General features: G+C 38.9%; 1 protein-coding gene across 2 annotated transcripts in view; it reads right to left on the bottom strand.

The window, feature by feature from the left end:
• The window catches only part of LOC143404000 (cytochrome P450 2J2-like), a 33,844-nt gene extending 11,162 nt beyond the window's left edge, over window positions 1-22,682 (bottom strand). For both annotated transcript variants that reach the window (XM_076862356.2, XM_076862357.2), the window contains exons 1-7: window positions 22,400-22,682; window positions 12,017-12,179; window positions 10,010-10,159; window positions 9,447-9,607; window positions 6,364-6,540; window positions 4,405-4,546; window positions 2,090-2,277 (exon numbers count right to left, since the gene is read on the bottom strand). In XM_076862356.2, coding sequence (XP_076718471.2) covers window positions 2,090-2,277; window positions 4,405-4,546; window positions 6,364-6,540; window positions 9,447-9,607; window positions 10,010-10,159; window positions 12,017-12,179; window positions 22,400-22,606 — 1,188 coding nt within the window. In that variant the 5' untranslated portion in view covers window positions 22,607-22,682. The remainder of the gene's footprint in view (window positions 1-2,089; window positions 2,278-4,404; window positions 4,547-6,363; window positions 6,541-9,446; window positions 9,608-10,009; window positions 10,160-12,016; window positions 12,180-22,399) is intronic.
• Window positions 22,683-23,935: the final 1,253 nt, after the last annotated feature.

The following is a 23,935-nucleotide window of genomic DNA, read 5'->3' as shown; positions in this document are numbered from 1 at the left end:
AGAGTGTGCTTTGAATAGGGCTTAAATCTATGACAGCCCCAACCCACTCAGATCTCAAACTTGGTATTCAATAGCTTGCACACTCCTAGTCACAGATCCATTGCCTAACCTCTCAGGGCTTCTCCTATTCTTCTTGAGCTCCCACTAGAGTGACCTGTAACACAGGTCAAGTTTCCATTCATTTCAATGACTTTTTAAATACTGCTCACCTTGCCTGGAAATGTTCTCTTCCCCCACTTTGCCATTAACCACTCCCATCAATCCTTTAATCCTCAGCTCCAGCATTACTTCCTTCACAGGCAAGCCTCCCCAGATCCTTCTAGCACCTGTTCCTCACTCCCCCCTGGGAGATGCTGGAAGCATCTTTACAGAGGCAGTGAGTATTTTCCTTGGGACAGTTAGCATGGTTGGTATATTTTGTAAGCATGACTATTTTGCTCAGGGTTATTTTTCTAGATCTAAGTACTTCAGATACTTAAGGAATATTTGCCGAATAACCGTTACTTTGAGTACATAACTTTTACTTTGAGTACGAGTCTCAGCATGTAGGATCCCATTTTACTTCACATAGATCCTATAGGGTGGGCCGAAATGCATTTTGCAGATGAAGAAATTGCAGCTGTGAGTGGTTAAATAATGTGCTCAGAGCCACGTGGTGGTGGGGGGAGGTAGAGTCACGTGAACTAGGTCTATCTGATGTCAAAGCCATGACTCCTAGCCTCCATTGCATGTAATCAATTATATTTCTCAGAGCCCAGGAGGATTATTAAAGTTGACGTGAAAAATCAGTGGTAGAAGAAGTCTAGTGAGGTTGGCTGATTCTCTGGAGTTAAATGAATGGCTAGAAAAATGCAAACAGCACCTGGTGGGGAACTCAGGCCTCAGCCTTCATCCATGAGAAGTTTCATCAGAAAAAAAATAGTTCTTATAGCAGCTGCATTTCCTGGCTCTGCAGTGACAGTCACCAAGGAGTCACTGGGATTCTCTTCTGATTCTAACTCTGGAGATTGTTCCCATATACAATATAAGTGGAGGAACTTGGACAAACTAGAATAGATCCAGGTAGCAAGGAAGAAATTGTAAGTGTGCATCATAGAGAAAGAACCCTGGGGGACCCAGGAGAGCCCTCTGCAGAGATCTTAAAAGTGGTGGGTGGAGTGTGATCTGATTTCTGTTAGTGAAGCCAGGGGATTTAACAGAGACCAGTAGGGAAAAATTAAAAGGAGTTTTTTTGATTTTGGTTTTGTTTAAGTCAAAGCAAAACAAGTCCTGTGGAGGGAGCATCACGTCATACAAATAATTAGAACAACTCTGGTTCTAGATCCAGCTATTGTCACTTAGTAGTTGAGATCTCATGCACACTTAATTTCCCAGAGACTCAACTTCCCAATCTATAAAATGGAAATAATAGTTGTCCTGAGAACTAAGATATTTTGAAAGAGGCTAGTCCATGACATGTAATCATGGCTGAGTAAATTTGTTCCTTGCTCTCCCGTTCTAATCACGAACATTGCACAACTGGAGTGGCTTCTTTTATGAAATGGAGAGTTCACCATCATGGGGCTGTAGATAAAAGCTGGAAAAGTATCTGTGGGGACATGATATTAGAAACATCAGCATTAATGTGGTTTGGGACCAGGTAATATCAAATGTCCTTCCACATTTTCCAAAGTCTGGCAGGTCCCTAGTTCTGAGAGATGCTCTCCAAGGTAAAGAACAGGGCTCTATGGCAAAATCTGACAGAGACTTTGCTGCCTGCTTTGTGCCACCATGAGCTACACTGCACATCACAGAGTGAGAACACTGAGAAGTCCCACAGCAAGCAAAACAAAACAAACAAACACACAAACAAACTAGTCTTGGCTTAAACACATTTGAGTTAGGAATGTTTCATCCTCTATTCCCCATATTACCTATGTCTGGTAAAATCCATGGAGAAAAAGTTAGTATTATTATATCAAGTATAATGTATCTCCCCATCTAGGTGATTCTTGGGATAGGAATATATGTGACTTTTCAAATACAAATGCAAGTTCTGTGATGGTCTCAAAGACAGGCTTGAAGTCTGAGGCTGGGTGTGCTTCCTTACCTTTGGCAGGTAGTATCCAGCCAAAGTGGTATCAACCACCACTTCCCTGGGGACATTCAGGGGGATGATGTTGCCCATTCTCTGCACCTCATGGATGACAGCATTGGTGTAGGGCATGAACTCTCTGGCGGCCATGCTTGGCTGCTGCCACTGGCCTAGCACTCTGTCAATCTCAGCATGCACTTTTTCTGGAAGAGAAGAGGGAGATTCTATTATTTTTTGAAACTTTTATAGTTTCTTCTAATGATGTAGGGTTGTTCTATCAGATCTCACCAGTGGTATTTCAAATAGTGGCCAGGTTGCAAAGAAATAAAATGTTCCTTAACCCTTCAAAGGGCTTAATTAGAAAATTGTCAACTCAGTCACTTTCCTTGAGTCTAATTAGGCCAAGGAATGGAATACCCAGGATCAATGTGGCTAAGCTCATAGTAGGGTCTTTTCTTATTCAGGCTTCTATGATAAAGTGCCATAAGCAGAGTGGCTTAAAAACAACAGAAATTTATTTCTCATAGATCTGGAGCCTGGGCTGTCTAAGACCAAAGCACCAGCATATTTGGTTCCTGGGGAGGACCCACTTTCTGGTTCAGAGGTGGCACCCAGTTGCTATGTCCTCACATGTTACAAGGAACAAGGCAGCTTGTTGGGAATGTTTCATAGGGGCACTAATGCCATTTATGAAGACTCATCACCTCCCAATACCACCACTCTGATAATTAGATATCCACACAGGGATTTGTTGGGGAAGACACAAGTATTTGGATCCTAGCAGATCTGAAGACTCTCATTTCTCAAGGGTGGCATGGGAGTAGAAAGCGAATAGCAGACTCCTGCTCTACAACATTATTGCTGCAAGGTACTCAGATCCTTTGAGCCTCAATTTTTTCATCTGATTAGTGAGGCTAAGTCAACTTTCATCTGAAAGATGTTTTGAGAATTACATGAACTCATTTAGGTAAGCATTAAACAGGATCAGGATCGGCATGGCTCAGCTCATGGAAACTGCTAGCTGTCTTCCAATATATTTGCCTCCTTTTCTACAGTCATAGAGATTTGAGCTGGCTACCTGACTGTCCAGCTAAAAGCTACTTTTCCTAGATTTTTCTGGGACCAAATGTGGCTATATGTATGTATGTATGTATGTAAGTATGTACATACACACACACACACACACACACCACATACACATACACACCACATACACATACACACATAAAGCCTGCATTTGTAAATTAATATGTGAGAGAAGTAAAGTTTTATTAACAAATATATCCTTAGTAGATGGCAAGCACTTCAGTCTTCTCTATTTTTATTTTGGGGGAGTGGGGGCATTGACCTTCATCTACTCAATTGATCTTATGCCTCATTGATAAATTGTTACCCACAGTTCGAGAAACCGTGCCATGACTGTTTCCACCCTCCACTTGCCCAAACTGTTCTAGAACCTGGAGAAATAAAAATGTTGGGAATAGCCATTGTCCTTGAAAGGATGGCGGTCTGTGGGGAATCCATATATAGTGTGCTCGAAGCACAGCAGTAGAGGTGCCCTGGTCATCTCTGGAGGAAGGAAATGGCAAACAGTTCTAAGCTAGCAATTTCCTGCAGGAATGAAGACACATCTTAGGTAGTAGTTTGGGAAGAATTCTTTTAGAAGAGTTGGGGATTCAGCATGTGAAAGTCAGAAAGCATGTTCTTGACAGAGGGAAGACCAGATATTGTAATTCAGACACTTAGGACGGTGTCAAGAAAATGACACAGAATTCAGTGAAACTACCAATGCAGAATGGGTGCGGCTGAGGCAGCACAGGCAGAAAATGGCACATCAGAGGGCGTTATTACCAGACTAACAAGTCTAGACAGGGCTGGGGATGTGGCTCTGTGGGGTGGCAGATAGCTTGCCTTGCATGCATGAAGCCCTGGGTTTGAGGCTCAATATTGGAAAAAAGAAAAAGGAAACAGTAGCAAAAATGTGTCTTGGCATTATCAGGGGGAAAGAGGAAGGGATTGCTGATAAGAATGGAAGAATAAATACTCATATGAGATTATAACTCTTTGCTGGACCACATTACAAAGTCAGTTGGCCTCATTGATTTCCCCAAGACCTAGAGCTTTGCGCCCGCAGGGAGTTTAATACTTATCCTACCTGGACCCTCACATTCCTGTCTAAAAAGTGACGAATGTGTGCACGCTCAAGACTGCACCACCTCCCGACAATTCTATCTTTCCCTACTCACCCAGCCAGCTTCTGCCCAACCCTGAGCCATATGGAAAGGAGGTGCCATGTGTCCTGGGCCAGGCACACTCCCTGCCATTCTCACCTTGGACTTCTGGGTAGAGGGCCATGTAAAGCAGACCCCAGCGCAGGGTTGTAGAAGTTGTCTCAGTTCCGGCAAAGAAGAGGTCCAGGGTGCTGCAGATGAGGTTCTCTTCATTGAAACTTGAAGCATTCTTGTCTGTGTACTAGAAGACAGTTATTTGTTGGTTTATTCATAGGACTTGTGGTTGCCAAAAAACACTGGGGTTTCATTCAAAGGAAAGAACTTGGAAGGAAAAGTCCTCAGAAGAAATGACTTTCTCCTAAGGGAAAGTCCCTCCTCAGAGGGCAGCAATATCATTAACATTATCTGCAGTGGGGCCTGAGAGAAGGGGTAGGTAACTGGAAGTGCTGGAAACTTTTTAGATTGTAGAGGATAAAAATCAAAATAACCACTTTTTTTTTATACCTGTAATTCAGGAGAAGCTACGAGTATAGTGGAAAGAGAAAGGCTATGAATGAGATAACTTGGCTTCAAATATCAACCCCATCACTCATTAGATCAACTTAGCTATATGAACTAGGATAAGTTATTTAACATCTCTGTATTTCCGTTTCCTGCTTTATCAAATGGGAGTAAGAAGCATGCCTTAAGATGGCATTATAATTTATGTGACATGCAAAAGGGATATATCAAATACTCAGTGAATATTTGTGCCGATACCAGAAAGTGTAAACTGAATTGCACATTTATCATATCTCCCTATACAGCTTTTGTAGTTTAAACCTCATAGATTCCATCAACTATTCCTTATAACACTCCATCATCTTTTCTACCATCTTTTTGAAAGCTTGTTTTTCAACATTGCTATTAATGTCAATGGTCACACACCTGTACACCATCTAGCAAATAAAGTCTCCTCCTCTAAGGAGAAAATTAATATTAATTTTATGAATATTTTGCCAATAGGGTGAAATAAGAGCTAAGATGGAAAGAAATTCACCATTCTGCCCCCTCCAGATATAGGAACACATGACTGATGAGTCAAAGATTATAACATTGATTCAGTGATGTACATTAGCCAGAGGACCACCATGTTCAAGGCCTATAACCACTTAGGGTTTTTTCCTGATTCTTGTCAGAAAACTTGGAAAGTGGGTCAGAAGAGGAGGGAGTAGAAGCCCCACTCAGACCTTAAGGTTAAAATCTGGTATCCAGTTCAGCTTTACATGTGTTCTCTGCAGTGACAGCTGAGAGGAGGAGTAGGTTACTGGCCAGATCATCTAAAACAGAGCTTTGAAGCTCAATTTCTCTTTTCCCTTTTATATATAGCTCCTTCAAGTACAGGTAGGGGAAGGTGATGGGAATGAAAAGGAATTATTGGGACATTTTCAGGGCCTAAAACCAAATGCCATTAAACCTTTGTCTTTATTTCAAAGTGCCTCAGCATCCTGAGTAATTTTTACTCACCTATAGGAATTGAACCATGATCCAAAAAGATGACCACACGCAAAGCCCTGGAACCCGTGTAAGTTAAGTTATATAGCAAAAGGGACTTTGCAGATGTGATTAAACCTAAGGGTTTTGAGTTAGGAATATTGTCCTGAATTATCCTTACAAGACGGAGGGAAGAAGATCAAAGTCAGAGGAGAAAGTATAAAGATGAAGGCAGGGAGACAAGAGAGGAGAGATGATACTACCCTGGTGCTAAAGATGGAGGAAGGAACCACAAACCAAAGCCTCTGGAAGCTGGGCAAGCCATGGAAACCAATTCTTAGAGACTTCATAGGATCTAAGCTGGCCAACACCTTGACTTTAGTCCAGTGAAACTGCATTTGACTTCTGTCACTCAGAACTGGATTTTTGTCATTCAGAACAGTCAGAGAACAAACAACACATCTGTACCATCTTAAGCCACTCGATTTGTGATAACTTGTTACAGCTGCTATTGGAAACTAATATACAGCTATTTTTTTCTTTAAGAAAAAACAAGAACAAAGGAGACAAATTCGTTTTCCTCACCTTCACAATTTCCTTGAGGTAAGCATCGATAAAGTCTCTTGACTCATCAGGATTCCAGTCTTTCCTGTGTTTTTCAACTTCATGAGAAACAAACAATTTCAGCTTTTCCCAGTTCCTGAAGACAGTTTGATGAGGTCCAGGGAGGAATTTCATTATCCATGGAAAGACGTTGTAGAGCTAATGGCAAAAACAGAATGATCATGGAGACAGCATGGGGCCACTTTTGCACTTTTGGGGACAGTCTTCTTTTTCCATCTCTTTTATTTGCCTATGCTTAAGCTGAGGAGTCATCCTTGACTTCTCCTTTCTCTCTAGCCACTCTGGCAGGCATTCAACCCTCCACACACTTCTCATCAGTCCAAGTACTTGCCATCCCACTAGAAACCACCACTGTCTCCTACCAAAATGCTGCCATAGCTTTCTGCAATTTCCTTATTCCACTCTTTACCCTGTTCCCAGCCTATTTTCCACAGAGCTGCTGGAGTATCATTTAACAGTTTGATTCCTTACCTTTCAATCCTCCAATGGCATAAAGTCTGGCATAATTTCTCTGGCCTAGAAGCCCTACAGACTTGGTCCCTGCAACCTCACCACCTCCTTTCTATCCCTCCCTGCCACTTTCCACTGGACAGTCCAACCACAGAGGATTAATGCATCCACATAAAATGCTTCCAGAAAAAAGGAAAAAGTAGTTTTGAAGAAATAGCAATCACATTTCTAGCTGACTCTCCCTGGCACCAGTGCAAACCTAGAGGATGCTGAAAGAATATTTTCAGTATGCAAAGAAAAAAGAGTCAAATTGTTTTTTAATATTTATTTTTCAGGGGCTGGGGATGTGGCTCAAGCGGTAATGCGCTCACCTGGAATGCGTGGGAAGCTGGGTTCTATTCTCAGCACCACATAAAATAAAGATGTTGTGTCCACTGAAAAAGAAATATTAAAAAATTCTCTCTTTCTCTCTCTCTCTCTCTCTTTAAAAAAATATTTATTTTTCAGTTTTATGTGGATACAACCTCTCTCTTTTTTAAAAAATTTTTATGTGGTGCTGAGAATCAAACCCCATGCCTCACGCCGGCTAACGAGCGCACTACCACTTCAGCCATATCCCCCGCCCAAGTCAAAATTTTTTAAATATTTAATTTAAGCAAAATAAAGTATCATAAGTTTGTTTAATACACTTGCTGTCTTGGCATCCATTCAATTTGACATGAGCCACTTAAAACCTCATTGTACCATAGCCTTTGGCCTAGTTAAACTTCTCCTTCCTTTGTGATAATAATACAGTTTGCTTATTCTTCATATTACCAGCCCCATGACAACACATCCCATAGCTGCTGACCATGAAATAAACATAATAGTTAATAGTGGATTTATTTAAATATGTTTCCATCTTAAGCCCACGAGTGTTTTATTTAAGCTAGCAATTGACCACCCCCAGGGAAAGCCTGAGAGACCACCATGGCCTTTAAAGAAGGCTTGATCTCACAGGTTCTGTCTCTCTTTCTCTCTCTCTCTCCACCCATTAGTTGAGACCCTCCCATTCCCAGATCTCCCATCAGTCCTTGTGGGCCCTCTCACTCTCAGGATTTAGGAGTAGCATCTTGCTTCAGTTACTTCATGAGCTTCTATGCTGTGTCTTACCTAATCAGCCCTAATCCTAACCCTCCTGCTGGTCAGGGCTCTCCTAGAAAATGGTTATCATGGCTCATGGTCATTCCCTTGATAGAAATCTCAAGACCAAGTTAGAGGAAATCACAGTGTAAAGATATTTTTGAATCCAAAAGAATTTACCATCAATTGATCTCCACTAAATGAAATTCAGGAGGGGGCTTTAACATCCAAGATGTTGAAAATAAAAACTGATAAATATATAGGTAAATAAAAGCAGATATTGCATGAAACAATAATGATCATGTACTCTCCAGTAAAAAAAGAACAAACTAAAATATGTGATGACAGTGACCTAAAGGAGTGACAAGAGGTGTGTTCTCTAGATCATGTATTATTTTGGCAGAGCACAAAGGTATTAATCTCAGATGCAGGCAGTTAATTGTGCATATTAAAAATTTTAGGGTAAAGACTATTATAATAATATTAATAATTTTAAGGGAAAGACTAAAGAAATAGAAAAAAATCTTAATCTTCTAAATGAATAGAGGAAAAAATAAAATAAATTTGATAATAATGAGTCAAAACAGAAGAAAAATAGAAGCCACAAAGTGATCATGAATTAGTTTTCATTTGTCAGTAAATTTGATAAAAGAAACTAAGTGCTCCAATAAAAAGAAAAATATTGTCAAATTTGGTACAAAATTTATATTCATTTTTATGCTGTTTAAAAAGAAAACATCTAAAATATAAGGGCCTAGAGAAGTAGAATATAGTATATATATGTTTAGTATCAAGTGCTGATGGTTATGTAAATAGTGTAACTAGTTCTGAAATCTTTAGTTATGTTTTATGCCCAGATATATATTCAAGACAAATGACTGTGTCCATGAACACTAGTAAAAGAATATTGGTGGCAGCTCTATTCATAACATAAAAGATGGAAAAGCTTTTGTCCAAAAATTTGTCCAAAATTTGTCCAAAAATAGCAAATAGGTTAACAAACAGGGGCATGTTCATACAAGACAAAGCTAGTCTGCATTAAAAAAAAAAAAAAAAAAAAAAGAGGAAGAGCAACCAAACAGGCGAATCTTAAAACAACACACCAGGAGAGAAACTGCACTCAGAAGGGTGCTTGAGACAGGAAGGAAATGGATATTTTAAAAGTAACATGGAGAAGAGAGATTCAAAGGCAAGGGCAACGGCAATATGTTCTTTTGAAAAAGAACAACACAGGTACGTAAGTGTATGTCTTGTATAATTTTGTACTCTATAGGAATCTTAGAGTTTTTTTGCATTTGGTAAATTTTCAACATTATTAAAAACACTAAAGTCAAAAAGCTGATTTCAAGTAAGTTTTTGTTAAATTAATTTAAAAATATTACATTTCAATTTAAAAAAGAAGAAGCAGCAGCTATGTGTATATGAGATCAGCCCCAATGGCCTTAACCAGCATATAGAAGATGACTGCTTACTTGACAGAATCTTGAAGTTTCCAGAAACGTGACCTCATCCAGTAACTTCAGCAGCTCCTGGAACTGAGCATCCTGGTATTCAAAGCGCTCCCCAAAGGTGATAGAGCAAATGATGTTTGAAACTGCATTGTTGATCTTGAAGTGAGGGTTGAAAGGCTGTCCTGGAGGTAGAGAAAGGTAGAGAGTTCTTCAAAATCATTCATTTCTTCCTGTTTTCTACAGGAGTCTTTTCTAGCTGACACAGATATACCTACTAGAGAATCCTAGAGGAGGTACTGGCCACAGCCCCCTATATGGAGTCTGTGATACAGTAAGGATACAATCAATGCCAGGGGGGTTGAACTGATAACCAGGACTTAAATATCATAATATGTTTAATGTTTGTCTTTGCGCACTGAATTCTAGCACTCCTTGAGAGAAGTGTCATGGTATTTGTTTCCTATTGTATCCTCAGAGCCTAGGACAGTGCTGGTCATAGGGCAAGCACTTAGACACTTAAAAAGTATCTATCCAGTGAATGCATAGGCCACAGGCTCCTGTAAATGCTCTTGTGAAATGCTCACCATTTTCCTCTTTGATTGCCTCAACAAGGTGGTAGGCCTCCTCCTGGATACGTTCCTCTAGGCTCTTCCTTCCTAAACCAAAGTTCTTTAATGTTGTCAGGGTGAACCTTCTTTGTTCCTTCCATATTTGGCCATTAGACATGATCAATCCTAGGGGGGAAAAGTCAATATTATGGTATTCTGATTCTACTATGCAAATATCTGGCAAATTGAATGGAAATGTGTATCAGATGGAAAAGAGGAGGGAATTAAGGCACCTGAATATTATTCAAAGAAATAAGACCTAAAGCAATGACCACAATGGCTAACATTTATTGATTACTTACAACATCAGGTACTTTAGTGTTTTTTATGTACTACGTAATTTAACACTCATAGAAGCTCTATGGGATAGATAAAATTATTGCCCTCCCCTCCTCTGCCCTCCCCTGAATTTTACTGAATGGGAATAAGGGATAAAGTAAATTTTGCAAGGTCATATAGTAATCAGTTAACCAGGTACTCAAATTCAAGTCTCCCTGATTCCAAAACTCATGCTTTAATCAGTAGCCACATAAGTACAGTTCAGTAGTTATGGCAAGCTAAATACCAAGAATGCACTCAGAGATAAGTCAAAGTCCATAATTGTTAGAAGGCAAAGAAAGGCTTTATAGGAGAGGTCCTAAGTGTGACCTTAAAAGATGAAGGAATCACTCAACAAAGCAAGAGACCAGTGAGTATTCCACACAGAAAGAACAGCATAGGAGAAGGGGGAAAAACATCCGGTTGTGTGCAAAAGACCACCATCCATTTCACTACACAGGCAATGTCATGCGCCCTTCCACTTCCCCATGGCTACTCCTCAACTTCGTGTGATACCTGGCTTTGGCTCTGTTGTGGGAAATAAGACTGGTGGAGAAGCAGCAAGCAATACTCAGAGAGGAGAACTCCAAACTCTATTTTATACTGGTGCGCCTGGAGGAAAACAAAACTCCAAATTCTGAGCCCTGATCCACAGTTTCTCACAACATTTATTCATGATTTCATGTCATCTTAGACCTGTCCTATCATTGGGGCTTTTTTCTCTTAAAATTTTTCCTAATCTACTCTGCTAAAGGCCCTGTGCAGGGTCTCTAACATGCTCACAGAAACTAGTAGGAAGAAAGGGCTCTTTCAAGAGGGGGTAGTCAGATTCCTAGAGCAGTTATTTACAATTCAAAAGGTTGTTCAACCCATGGTTAATTAGGCTTCCAAGAGAAAGTCTAAGAGAGGGGAGGGCAACTGAACCTTCCCCAGGCATAGGTTTCTTACCATAACATTTTTTTAAAATATTTTTTAGATAGATGTGTGATGAGAATTGAGCCCAGTGCCTCACATGTGCTAGGCAAGCACTCTACCACTGAGCCACAGCCACAGTCCCTCTTATCATAACATTTTTATAATTCATTTCACAAACAGGTCTGGTTTTGCCATCACAGCTCTACCAACCCAGTGAAATGTCCCTCCTTACAGTCAGTCCAGGGCTATCTTTCAACCTCGTTTCACTTGGTCTTTTAGCAGCAGCATGAGATGCATTTTTCTTGCACACTCATTTCTGGTGGAATTCAGGGTATTCACTTCCATATTTTCTTCTTAATCCCTTCCAGAAACTTCTTATATCCTTTTCTGTTTCATCTTCTATCAAATCTTGAAATGGCAGAGTTCTTTGAAGATTAGGTATGAAGCTTCTTCACACACTGTTTCCTCCTCTGTTATAATTAGGTGATGTGGTTACTTCATTATCAAAGCATCCAGAGTTTGTGTAGGACATGTGGTTTCTCCAAAATCTCTATCAGGAACCACTCAGACAAATCTTTAGAAGGAGATGTTTTCAACCAGGAAATGTGGGCATTTGGCTTCTTGTAATGGAAGGCATTTATTTCATAATGAGGTTAACTTCTGGAAGTGTCAGAAAATTATAGGCATAGAGGCATGGTGAAGAGACCATAGCATTTCAAATGCACACCTTATTGTCATCAATAAACTTACCATTTTCCTTAAAGATACGTTCTCGGAAAGGGGTTACAGGGCGGTGCACGAAGGACTTGTCTGTCTGAGAAAGAACTTCTTTGATTAAGGGCAGTCCAGTTACGAGCACTGAAGACAGGCTACCAAAATGCAGGCCAAGAACATTCCCATATTTCTTCACCAACTGAAAAACAGTTATAGTCACAGTTGAACATGCACTTGTCTGTGTGTCTGGGGACACAGGGCATGTGTGAAGCTAAAGGGGCTCACATTGAGGGAAGTATGTGTGATAGGAATAGTTCTGAACTTTTTTTCCTCAACTAAACTCAAATTTAGTTCATGGAGGTTTGGAAGTTTCCTTATGAACATATATTCATATATTCAACCAGTATGAATAGAGTGAGCATCTACCATGTGTCACTAAAAGAAGGCATAAAGATATGACTAACTAAAATAAACAAGGTCCCTAACCTGAGGCATCCTAGAGTTTAGCGAAAGCAGAAAATACAGCACATCTGAACTCCAAAATTTGCTGGGTATGCTTTTTTTTTTTTCTTTTTCTTTTTTCTTATGGGGAGGGGGAATCTTTTTTTTTAATATGATTTTCTGGGTTATCAATATCCATTTTCAATTTAGTGGGTTTTTAATTTTAGTATTTTAACAACTTTCATTAATTTATATAAATAATCTTTCTCTATCTAAAGATATTAAATAGTCCTTAAGACTTTGTTTTTCCTATATACATTTTTGTGTCTTCATATTATATTATTTTGTCTATAAGGTTTATGTTGGGAATGTTTAATGTAAGTCTGGTATAGCAAATATGGAATTTAAGAAGTTAAATCGTTTTTTTTTTTCTTTTGTTAGGTTATAGCTTTAACTTACGTTAGTGTCTTCTTTATTTCAAAAGTAAAGAAGACAACAAAATGTGATAATTCGTAGGAAAAAAACAGAAGTGAAATGAGCTTATCAGGAAATATGTCAAGAGAAAAGGATTAATGGTACTAACTCTTGATAGAGTCCATTGATGTTGACATGAAGCTAGGAATTATGGCTAAAAGTATCTCCTAAAAGTACCTCCATTTATCTAGGGAGGAAGATCCCTTTAGTAGTGCAGGTGCACTAAGGTAACTTCTGACCAGCAATTTCCCCAGTGCCGACATTAACATAGGATTGACTTATAGATGAAGCCCCCCTGAAATAAAATGGCCACCATGACAGTTCTGGAGTGGACCAATTAAGGCCTAAAACTCCACCACCTGATGTTAAGGAAGAGTTGAACACCTGACTGGCAAAGAGTACAGAAGGTGGTCCTCAGTTCTCCTGGTAAACATCAAATAGGAATGAAATTGGGGGTAGCATTGTTTCCTTTGTCATTCTTTATTGGAGATGGCCCATTCTCTCCCTCTAGAGTGCTTTTTGCTTATCCCTCACTTTGTTTTTTTTTTTTTTCCTTTTCACCTCACTTTCACTTCTAATAAAGTTCTCTTGTCTGATTTTTGGTGTCTGACTTTAAATCTTCTTTCATCAAAACACAAGAACCGAAGTTTGGAGTTTCAGCTCCCTGCTTTCCTGTGACACTTTTATTAAGATAAATCAAAATATCAGTAACCAGAGGAGAAAGCCTCTTCCTCAGCATGTGCCAGATAACAGGAAGTGCTTTACAGGGTGCAGGCCACATATGGAGAGACTGTTCCAGCTCTGGAGCTATGGGAGGATCTTGGCTCTAGGGTTCACCAACTGTGGGCTCTTGGGAAAGATCCTTTATTTTTCTGAGGCTCGGCTTCCCTGTTATAAAAGAGAAAATTAATTCTCCCTCCTAATGTTCTGTGAGGAAGAATGAGAGCAGCGATATGAAAGACACTTTGTTTTCTGGTTCCAGGCACACAGCCACCCAGAGAGTCTCCATGGAATGAATGTGTGCAAAGGAATGTGGATGCACCCACAGGGTGACAGTGAGGATAGGAGCACACTAAAATGCAGGAGGAAGGTGCTTGTGGTCAGAAACAGCTGTCTTCCCTGGGTGCCATGGTGGACACCTTTCATGCTTTATCTCACTAATCTAATGGTCACTCTGTGTAGTAAGGACTTTCCTCATCTTGTTGCAGAGAAAAATGGTGGTAGCTGAAGTGATATAGCAAGATGACAAAGCTATTTAGTAGTAGAGGGAACTTACCAAACATTTTGTAAGATTTGAGGCTAGAGATGTGAATTTGGGATGGCTCTAGGAACTTAAAGTTTAGTGGAAGTAAGAAAGTGAAAGTGAGAAGGAAAGGGAGGGTGAGAGAAGTGGGGTAAGGGATGATAGGGAAAGAGATATTAGATTGGGATGAATTGTGCAACTATGGGTTGGACAATAGCATATTATCATTATTCAAAATTCTTTTCAACCTTTCTATTCAAGAATGATCCCTAAGTAGACCCGCCCTCTGCTTTTTGTCTACCTGGATAGGGTCAAGCTGTAGCAGTGGTACCAGACAGAAAGACTCAATTCCTGCAATTATCTGTGGCCTCCCTCCCCAGCTCCATCCCCACACACTTAACATTCCACCATGATGCTCTTAGAGCCCTGGACCTAACATTGGTTCCATCAGAGCAGACTCAATGGATGTAGTCTCATCCCACCATCCTGTATTCGCCTTAAAGACGAAGCCTGAGCTTAGTTCTTCCATTTTTCTTTTGATCCAGAGTCCTGGGTTAATCTCCATTCATTTCTAGGAGTCTACCTTGTCTTGCTAGCAAGGGAAAAGCCAAAACTTACAAGTCATTTCTTCTAAGAAATGGTAGTAATGGTCCACACATGTAAAATTTGTTATTTCATCTTGATGAAAGCCTGGATAACATTTTTAACCCTTACAGGAATTCACTGGCTAATTTAGAACTTCAATTAAGATTTTTTTTTTTTATTTAGCTGAAAATCTCAAGTTAAATTAAGTGACTCATAATGGGGAATGCATATAATCTAGAATCTCACTTTTATTTGGAAGGATTCAGACCTTTAACACTATTTACTGAAATGAACTACAGTATTCCATCTTTACGATTTCTCTGCCCATGTGTATTTTTGTTCATCAGAACTGGATCAAAACCTTTTATAGCATTATCAAGTATGTAAACATGGATAGGTTAAATAACCTCCTGGAGCTCTAGAACTGATTATTGTAGCGTTCAGCAATTCTTAAATGCACCCAGTCTTTCAACCAATTCAATATTGATTGAATGATCCAGAGTGCATGAGATTTCATAAGGCAGAGCAAACTTTTCAATAGATATGATCAAACAAGTCATTTTTTAAAAAAATTAAACAGAGAGTAAAGAAAGAAAAGAGGTTAAAATTTATGAGATGGTTCAGAAGACTAAAATAGGCTTAAGATGAGAAATGAAAATAGAAAAAGGATTGACATAGAAGTTATAAAAGGCAAACAAAAAGAAACGGGGACAGGAAATTCAATAGTGGGAATAAAAAACTCCAACTGTAGGATTAAGCTTGACAAAACAAAGTGTAGTTAAATGAATGTTTAGAATAAACAAAATTAAAGTGAAAGGTTAGTGAGACAAGAGATTGAACTACTATGACCAAAAGATTCTAACTTAATCTAAGTTCTTATAAGAGACAGCAGAACAGAGACACTAAAAGACAGGAAGAGAAAGAAAAGGACCAGGGTATCAATTCACACTTCAAGCAGCAGAAAGTAAGAGGTTTTATTTTTAAATTGCCACTAGCACTGAGACATACATGTGTGCACGTTTGTGGGGTGTGTGTGTGTATGTGTGTGTGTGTGTGTGTATCGTCCAAAAAGGCATGCTGCTTTTGTATTTTTCTCAGATTTAACATTTTTCCTTCTATCTATATGTTGTATTTTTCAATCATCTGTTTATATCTTTCAAACATTTTTGTATGGGGTGTTCAACATTTTTCCTATTGATACATAGAACCCCTAGTAAAAAGTCACTAATATAATATTATCTTTATTTTGTACAAATCTAGAAATATAATCTAAAGTCCTATAGAGGGCAATAATTGTATCTATCCCATAGAGGTTCTATGAGTGTTAAATTATATAATACATAAACACTTAAGTACTTGATGTTATAAATATCCATAAATGTTAGCCATTGTGTTAAATGCTTTTAGGTCTTATTTCTCTGAATAATATTCAGAATGGCAGGTATTAAGAATACAAATAACAATAAGTGTTAGCAAGGATGTGGGGGAAAAGGCACACTCATACATTGCTGGTGGGATTGCAAAATGGTGCAGCCAATATGGAAAGCAGTATGGAGATTCCTTGGAAAACTGGTAATGGAACTACCTTAGACCCAGCTATCCCACTCCTTGGTCTATACTCAAAGGACTTAAAAACTGAATACTACAGGGACATGGCCACATCAATGTTTATTGCAGCACAATTCACAATAGCTAAACTGTGGAACCAACCTAGATGCCCTTCAGTAGTTGAATGGATAAACAAAATGTGGGATATATATACAACGGAATATTACTAAGCAATACAATAGAACAAAATCATGACATTTCCAGGTAAATGGATGGAGTTGGAGAATATAACGCTAAGTGAAGTTAGCCAATCCCAAAAAACCAAATGCTGAATGTTTTCTCTGATATAAGGAGGCTGATTCACAGTGGGGTTGGGAGGCGGAGTACGCGAAGATTAGACAAACTTTAGATAGAGAAAAGGGGAGGGAGGGGTGTAAAAAAGATGGAGGAATGAGATAGACAAGATTACCTTAAGTAATGTATGAATACACACACACACACACACACACACACACACACAGAGACAAACACACACACACACACACAATATTCTCTTAGTGTATATGTGTTGCCTTTATAACTGAAAAGCATTTTTATCCCATAAAGAAAAAGAGAAACCTAGAGAAACAAGAAATGAAGTTTTATAACAGTGGTTCTTATCTTTTTGAGTATGTAATCTTTGAAAATCTAGTATATGTCATGGATCTGCTCTCCAGTAAAACCCTATACACATAAATACAGTTGTGCATGACTGTATATAGTCTTGCTAAGCATAATGGTCTCACAGGTCACCTCTTGAGAAAGAGCGACTGCACAGAAAAAAAGTGCAATGCATAGCACATGACATATGCTGTAATGCTGGCAGAAAGGGGTATAAGGTATTGCAGGAAGAGATGAATTTCCACCGCAGATATCAGAGAATACTTGAGCCAGATATTGAAAATTGTATTTGAGCCGATCTTAAATGAAGGCAAGGATATCAGCAAAGGGGCATTCATTATGAAGACAGAGACACTTTCCTTTGTGGGCACTGCACATACAAATGCAAAGGCAGAAATGTGGGTGTCTGGGGAAAAAGGACTCACTCTGTCTGACTGGAGTGAAAGGTTCATTGAAGAGCATGACCTATGCTGAAGGTCTAGGCCAAGGGCTGGAGGATTCAATAAGTCCTTAACTTCAAGAAGCTCACAATCTAACGGAGTATACAGATAAGTTCTTACTGTTATTATTCCATCCTTAAGTTGTTTGATGTGGGAAAGTATAGAAGCACACAGAGAAAAGAGTTTCTTCTCAGGTGCCAAGGAAGATGGGTGACAGTGCTGATGTGGTAATCTTTAGACACAGGAGTGAAATATTTGGATCTTACTTGGTAACAGATAACAGAGCCTGGAAATATCTGAGTAGGAGAGGTGAAGTGCGCTAAGAGTCTGGACTTAGGAGTCACACAACCTGTTTGAATCCAGGTCTGCTTCTTATTTCATGTGTAATTTGGGGATAAATTATTTAACTTTTCTGTGTTTTTGTTTCTAATTCTATAAAATAGGGAATATTACTAGTTCCTATCTTTAGGATTATTGTGATAAGTACCCATAATAATAAAATTAATAATGAAACTATTACTACTAATATTTCAGGGGGTATAATTTAGGAAGAGGGCTCTGATAATGGCAGCATCTAAGGAATGGAGGGACAGAGACCAGAGAGGGGCTGATGGGACTCATCCAGCAACCAGGACACATAAACGATGCCCAGCCTATAACCAACAACTGGATTTTCTATAAGCTATTTCAGAAAAGGGAAGAATAAAAAATATAGAAATATAGAAATACAGAAATAAGCACATCTACATGCTAGGCATCCTGGCAATAACTTGATATTCATAAACTTATTATAATAATCCCACATAGTATATCTAGTTTTCAGAAACAAAGAGGCACAGAGATTTAGCACATAGCTAGTGGAAATGAAGGTTGGGCTCTTTACAGTCCTCTCTGTAGGTCTCATCATTCATTGGAGGGATAAAGATATTTTCTTTCTGTTCCTCTGAGTGATGGAGCTGCCTAGGTTTTAGCTGGCATCATAACTCTATCTCTCAGCCTCTCTAGGTATAACCAGTGGGATGTGAGAATGGTTATGTGTGCATCTTCTGGGTCAAAGCCTTAAATGAAAGTTGCTGGCTCACCACCTCCATTTCCCCTTCTCATGAGCCAGAACCCATACATGATGGTGTTGGTGAAGGACCAGAGCAATATCATAAGAAACTGGAGATTTTGGATGACATTGTGGTACAGAACAGCCTCTCTATCCTGGACTTCCTGCCTATATCTGAACTCTTTTTTAAGAGAGAAAGAAATTTCAATCCTGTTTACACCATTGTATTTTGGGTCTCTTTGTTAAAAGTAGCTTGCTGTGCATGCTAACTAATAAATTGACCCATCTTATGTACAGTTCTTCCACTTAGCCCAATAAGACTTTCTTTCATTTAAATATAGGTTCCTATAAGAAGCCATCTAGCAGTGATAGAGAAAGTTTACAAAGTGTGAGAGGGAGGGAAAGCAAAGTTCCCCACATGCCACACACACAAGCCAGTTTCTTCCTGGTCTCTTCACTGTGTTTTAGTTCATGCCACATCCCCATTTAAAATAACCTATCACTTTAATCCATTCACCTGCCAGATATTCCTTTAAAATTCAATCCAATTAATTCCAACATTCCACAAAAGGTTATCTTCAGGATTTTCCATCCATAGTGATCCTATTTCCTAGTATCCGTTTGGGTTACGGGAGTTTGTAAAACTCTCTTCATCAGACACTGTCTTGGGCAGTGCCTGGCATGGTAAGTACTTAATAAATGTTTGTTAAAGAAATACATATACAAATAAATAGCTTATAACTATGTCATGAAAAATCAATTATTCTCTACTAACATCATGCAGAGTCAAGTAGTATAGGAGAGAATAAGTTTTAAGTCAAATATTTTTGGATTCAAGCCCTTGCTTTGCCATTATCCTCTGAATAACCTGGGAAAATCACATTACATTTGTTCTCAGTTTTCTCAGTGGTAAAATGGAAATGCCACCAGATGGTACGTAAAATTTATACCTATCATGAAGGTAAATGAAGAGGAACATAAAAATTCTGACACAAGACCTATCAGGTTCTATTATATATACAACTATATAATCTATCAGTAAAAATGTGGAAGAAAAGACCTTAATACTTAATGTTTCTCAATTTCATAAAGATAAATTTAATAGTATTATTACTAAATTATGCCATTTAATTTTGTTTCCTTTACATAAGAAATATAAAAATGCAAACCTAAATAAAATAAGAACTAAATTGTGATTAAAAATATCATTGGACTGGGAATAAGATCCTAGTCTCAGTTTCATCAACTGGCTAGAGTTTTGGTTTGGTTTTGTGGTACTGAGAATTAATCAAAGAGGAACTCTACCACTGTGCCACATCTCCATCCTTTTTTATATTTTATTTTGAGACAGAGTCTCACGAAAATTGCCCAGGTTGGCCTCAAACTTGCAATCCTTCTTATGAGTAGCTGGGATTACAGCTCATCACTAGCCAGTTCTGTGATATTAGGATAATCATTAAACTTCTCTAGTCCCATCTATCCTAATAGAAAAAGAAGGACATAGACCATACTTCTTAATCTAGAATAATTATCACAGACAAAACTCCAAGAAAATCCTACTACCTTTAGCCAAAAGACTAGGAAAAGAGGAGCCCAAAAGGACAGAAACATTTGAGTCTTCTAATTCTGTGTCCTGGAGGCAAACATCATGAAGATGTGGCCTTCCTTGCCCCTGAAGGGTGTAGCTGCAGTGGAAAGCATGGTATAATCTCATCTTTCACCTTCTCCTTATGTCCTATCTCTGCAGAATTGTGACTTTCACAGTATGGAGACTCCTGGGAAAGCTGGGAATGGAACCACCATTTGACCCAGCTATTGCCCTTCTCGGACTATTCTCTGAAGTCCTTAAAAGAGCGTACTACAGGGATACTGCCACATTGATGTTCAGAGCAGCACAATTCACAATAGCTAGACTGTGGAACCAACCCAGATGCCCTTCAATAGATGAATGGATAAAAAAAAAAGTGGCATTTATACACAATGGAGTATTATGCAGCACTAAAAAATGACAAAATCATGTAATTTGCAGGGAATGGATGGCATTAGAGCAGATTATGCTAAGTGAAGCTAGCCTATCCCTAAAAAACAAATGCCAAATGTCTTCATTGATATAATGAGAGCAACTAATAACAGAGCAGGGAGAAAGAGGAGGAGGAAAAGATTAATATTAAACAGAGACATGAGGTGGGAGGGAAAGGGAGAGAAAAGGGAAATTGCATGGAAATGGAAGGAGACCCTCATTGTTATACAAAATTACGTATAAGAGGTTGTGAGGGGAATGGGAAAAAAAACAAGGAGAGAAATGAATTACAGTAGATGGGGTAGAGAGAGAAGATGGGAGGAGAGGGGAGGGGGTATAGTAGAGGATAGGAAAGGTAGCAGAATACAACAGTCACTAATATGGCATCATGTAAAAATGTGGAGGTGTAATCAATGTGATTCTGCAATCTGTATTTGGGGTAAAAATGGGAGTTCATAATCCACTTGAATCTAATGTGTGAAATATGATATGTCAAGAGCTTTGTAATTTTTTGAACAACCAATAAAAAAATTATCAAGTTGCAAAAAAAAAAAAAAAAAAAAAGAATTGTGACTTTCACCCCTGAACTGCACTAAAGACTCCCTAGAGGACATAGTTCTAATCTCCACCTTCTCCTTCAGTGATAAAGAATTATTCTTCCCTATGGTACAGATGTGGGAAGTCCTCTGACTTCTACCTTTGAAGAAAGGCAGAGGTTATCTTATTCCTGGGGTACCTCCCTTCTGCCTCTATTTTCCAAGAAACCTATTCCTCCAAGAAACTCCCAACCTAGAATTCTAGGTCCAAAGAAAATAGACTTCAGAAAGAAAGGTGAAATAAACATATTTTGAGATGAAGCAAAGTTAAGAGAATTATTTGCCAGCAACCCAGCTCTGAAAGAATAGCTAAGGAAAGTTCTTCACATCATAAAGGAAATTATAAACTTGGAACAAGAGAAATGAAGAAAAAGCAACAAATTGTGTAAATAAACGGATAAGTACAATAGACTGTTCTTGCTTTTTTAAAATTGCATCTGACATTTAAAAGCAAAATTATAATATTGTGGTTCTCAGTCCATGTAGATATAATGTTTAAGTCAATTATACAGTGTGAAGTTCAAGGGTCCTAAATTGTTATGTCTGTCTTTCACTTGAAGTGGAAAATTCTTGCACTGGTGAATTCTGTTAAGCTACTAATATAGCTTATAATATTTAGAGCAACCACATTTAAAAAGAGATACGCTTCAAAACACTACAAATGAATAAAAATTGACTTATAAGAGAAGTTCCAAGTAGCTCACAGAAAGACAGGAAAGGGGAAAAAAGAATGAAAAACAGAGCAACAAACAAACAACCCTGGAAAAAAATAAATAAATGGTAGACTTAAACACTAATGCAGCAATGAATACATTAAATAGAAATGTCCTACCTTGATCTATTTAAGGATAGAGATAGGCATAATTTTTTTTTAAAAAAAATCAACCAAGTATATGTTGTCTACAAGAATTCATTTCAAATATGATTATAAAGTGGGTTAAAAGTAAGACAGTAAAGAAGCAAATACTACTCATATAATAATCAAAAGACAGCTGATATGGCTATATTATATCAAATAAAGTTAGGTCAAAGAAAATTACCAGGGATAAAGAAGGACATTTCAAGAAAAAAAGAATTTCAATAATGTTTAAGAAGAAAACAAATGAGTTAAGAAGAAAGGTAACCTAGGTAGCACACTTAAAAAGTAAACATTTAAATCTCCTGCACCACTAGAAAGGGCAGGTAGGTAGAATGATGCCACATGTCTGGTAAGGTAAACAAAGCTCAAAGTGGGACTTAGCAGGTTAGCAGCATGAGCTGCCCAGCCATCCATCCTCTTGCCCCGGGTCCCCAGAGAGTCCCTAGTCCTGAAAGTCAGGGTTAGCATATGGACGCAGTCGGGCACCTTCGCCCCTTCCTACCTTTTGAACATCCAAGTGCGAATTCTCCAAGTTAACTTCAAATAAGTTGCCAAACACGGGTAGAGGCCAGGGCCCTGGTGGGTAGTTCTTTGGGCGCCGCCTTTTGAAGACAGCAAACAACAGAAAGACGACAGCACCCACCAGCAAAGTCCGGGCATGGAGCCCTGCCCAGAAGGCGGTCGCCAGAGAGACCACATCCGCGAGCATGGCTCAGAAAGCTGAGGGCTCCTCTAGAATCCAAACTATTCTGCTCCAGTTGTCTCCTGCTGTCAGTGTAGCCCCTTGCTCCTACGCCCCGCCCCGCGCCCCGCCCCACGCCCCGCCTCTGCCCTGCCTTCCGCCAGGCCCCTCCTTCCCAGGGCCCCTCCTTCTGGCTCTTCTCCAGGGCTCCGCCAAGTCAAGCCACGCCCCCTAACTCCCTCAGCCTCTTACCCAGCCCAGTTCTTGGCAGTGAAAATGCCTGGAGCTGAGATTCTTGGGCTGCAACATAATTGAAAAATACTTGGCTAGGACCAGTTTCTTTTCGATTTAGAAAGTCCTCCTTTCTCGGAGACCGTTGAAGTTCTTAGGTTATGATTCTCTCAGGTAATGCATCTCAGAGAGCGCCACAAACATTTGAGCTGCTGTTTTCCAAACACCCTCTCACCCTGTGACCAGAACCATGTCTAGTAAACAGAAGTGACAGCAGCATCCAACATTTCTTGGCTTCTTAATATATGCCATAAAGCACACTTAGCTCTTTACATAAATCACTTTGCTTCGATAGAATTACGCAGGAAATGATCTTGTTAGTTCTATCTTGCAGTTGAGGAAACAGCAAGTACTAAGGTTAAGTACTAAGAACATGGGGTGAATAAGACAATCTATAGGTCTAAAACACATCTAAGAAGGTCTTGTATTTGAAAGTGTTCTGAAGATTCAAAAGCATTACATCAAAGCTCTTAGCACTGAGTATCATCCACAGTAGGAGCTTAATTAGCATTTGTTTAGGAATGTCTTAGTCCTGATTCTTTTTGGTCTGCCCTGTGAAGATCCCTCAGAAGCCCCAAGAGTGTTAGGATTCCAGGAACCAACTTTCCATGTCATCCAATGGTGCCTACCTGTGTCTCACCATTTGTGAGATATTCAAATCCTGCAGCATGATTCTGGAATACTAATCGTGTACTAAATGTAAAAATACACATTCTATTTTTTTTCTTAAAAAATAAAGGAGAATTTCCTATCTTTCCAATATGGAGAAGAAGGTGGGGTGGTAGTTAGAGCTTACTTTGTATCCTCCCAGTCCAAAATTTCCTGTTTTAATACAGTAACTATATATCTATATTTACATATGTTGGAAGAAATTTTCTAAAACTGTTTTTTAAAAATTAAGCTCTGTGTTATGTAATATTATCCTAAATGCTTTACATATGAAATTAATTCATTCAATTTGAATAGAAGTTTTCCAGAGTCAGTCAGGGGAAAACCCAGGCAATCTTCCATTACTACCTCACAATTTCTTTACTTATTATTTCCATATCAATGGGTATTTAAGTT

Source organism: Callospermophilus lateralis, chromosome 7 (assembly GCF_048772815.1).
Source record: "Callospermophilus lateralis isolate mCalLat2 chromosome 7, mCalLat2.hap1, whole genome shotgun sequence".
In the NCBI taxonomy this organism is placed as follows: domain Eukaryota; kingdom Metazoa; phylum Chordata; class Mammalia; order Rodentia; family Sciuridae; genus Callospermophilus; species Callospermophilus lateralis.
The sequence above is the reverse complement of the archived record's forward strand: the minus strand, read 5'-3'. Positions and strand labels throughout refer to the sequence as shown.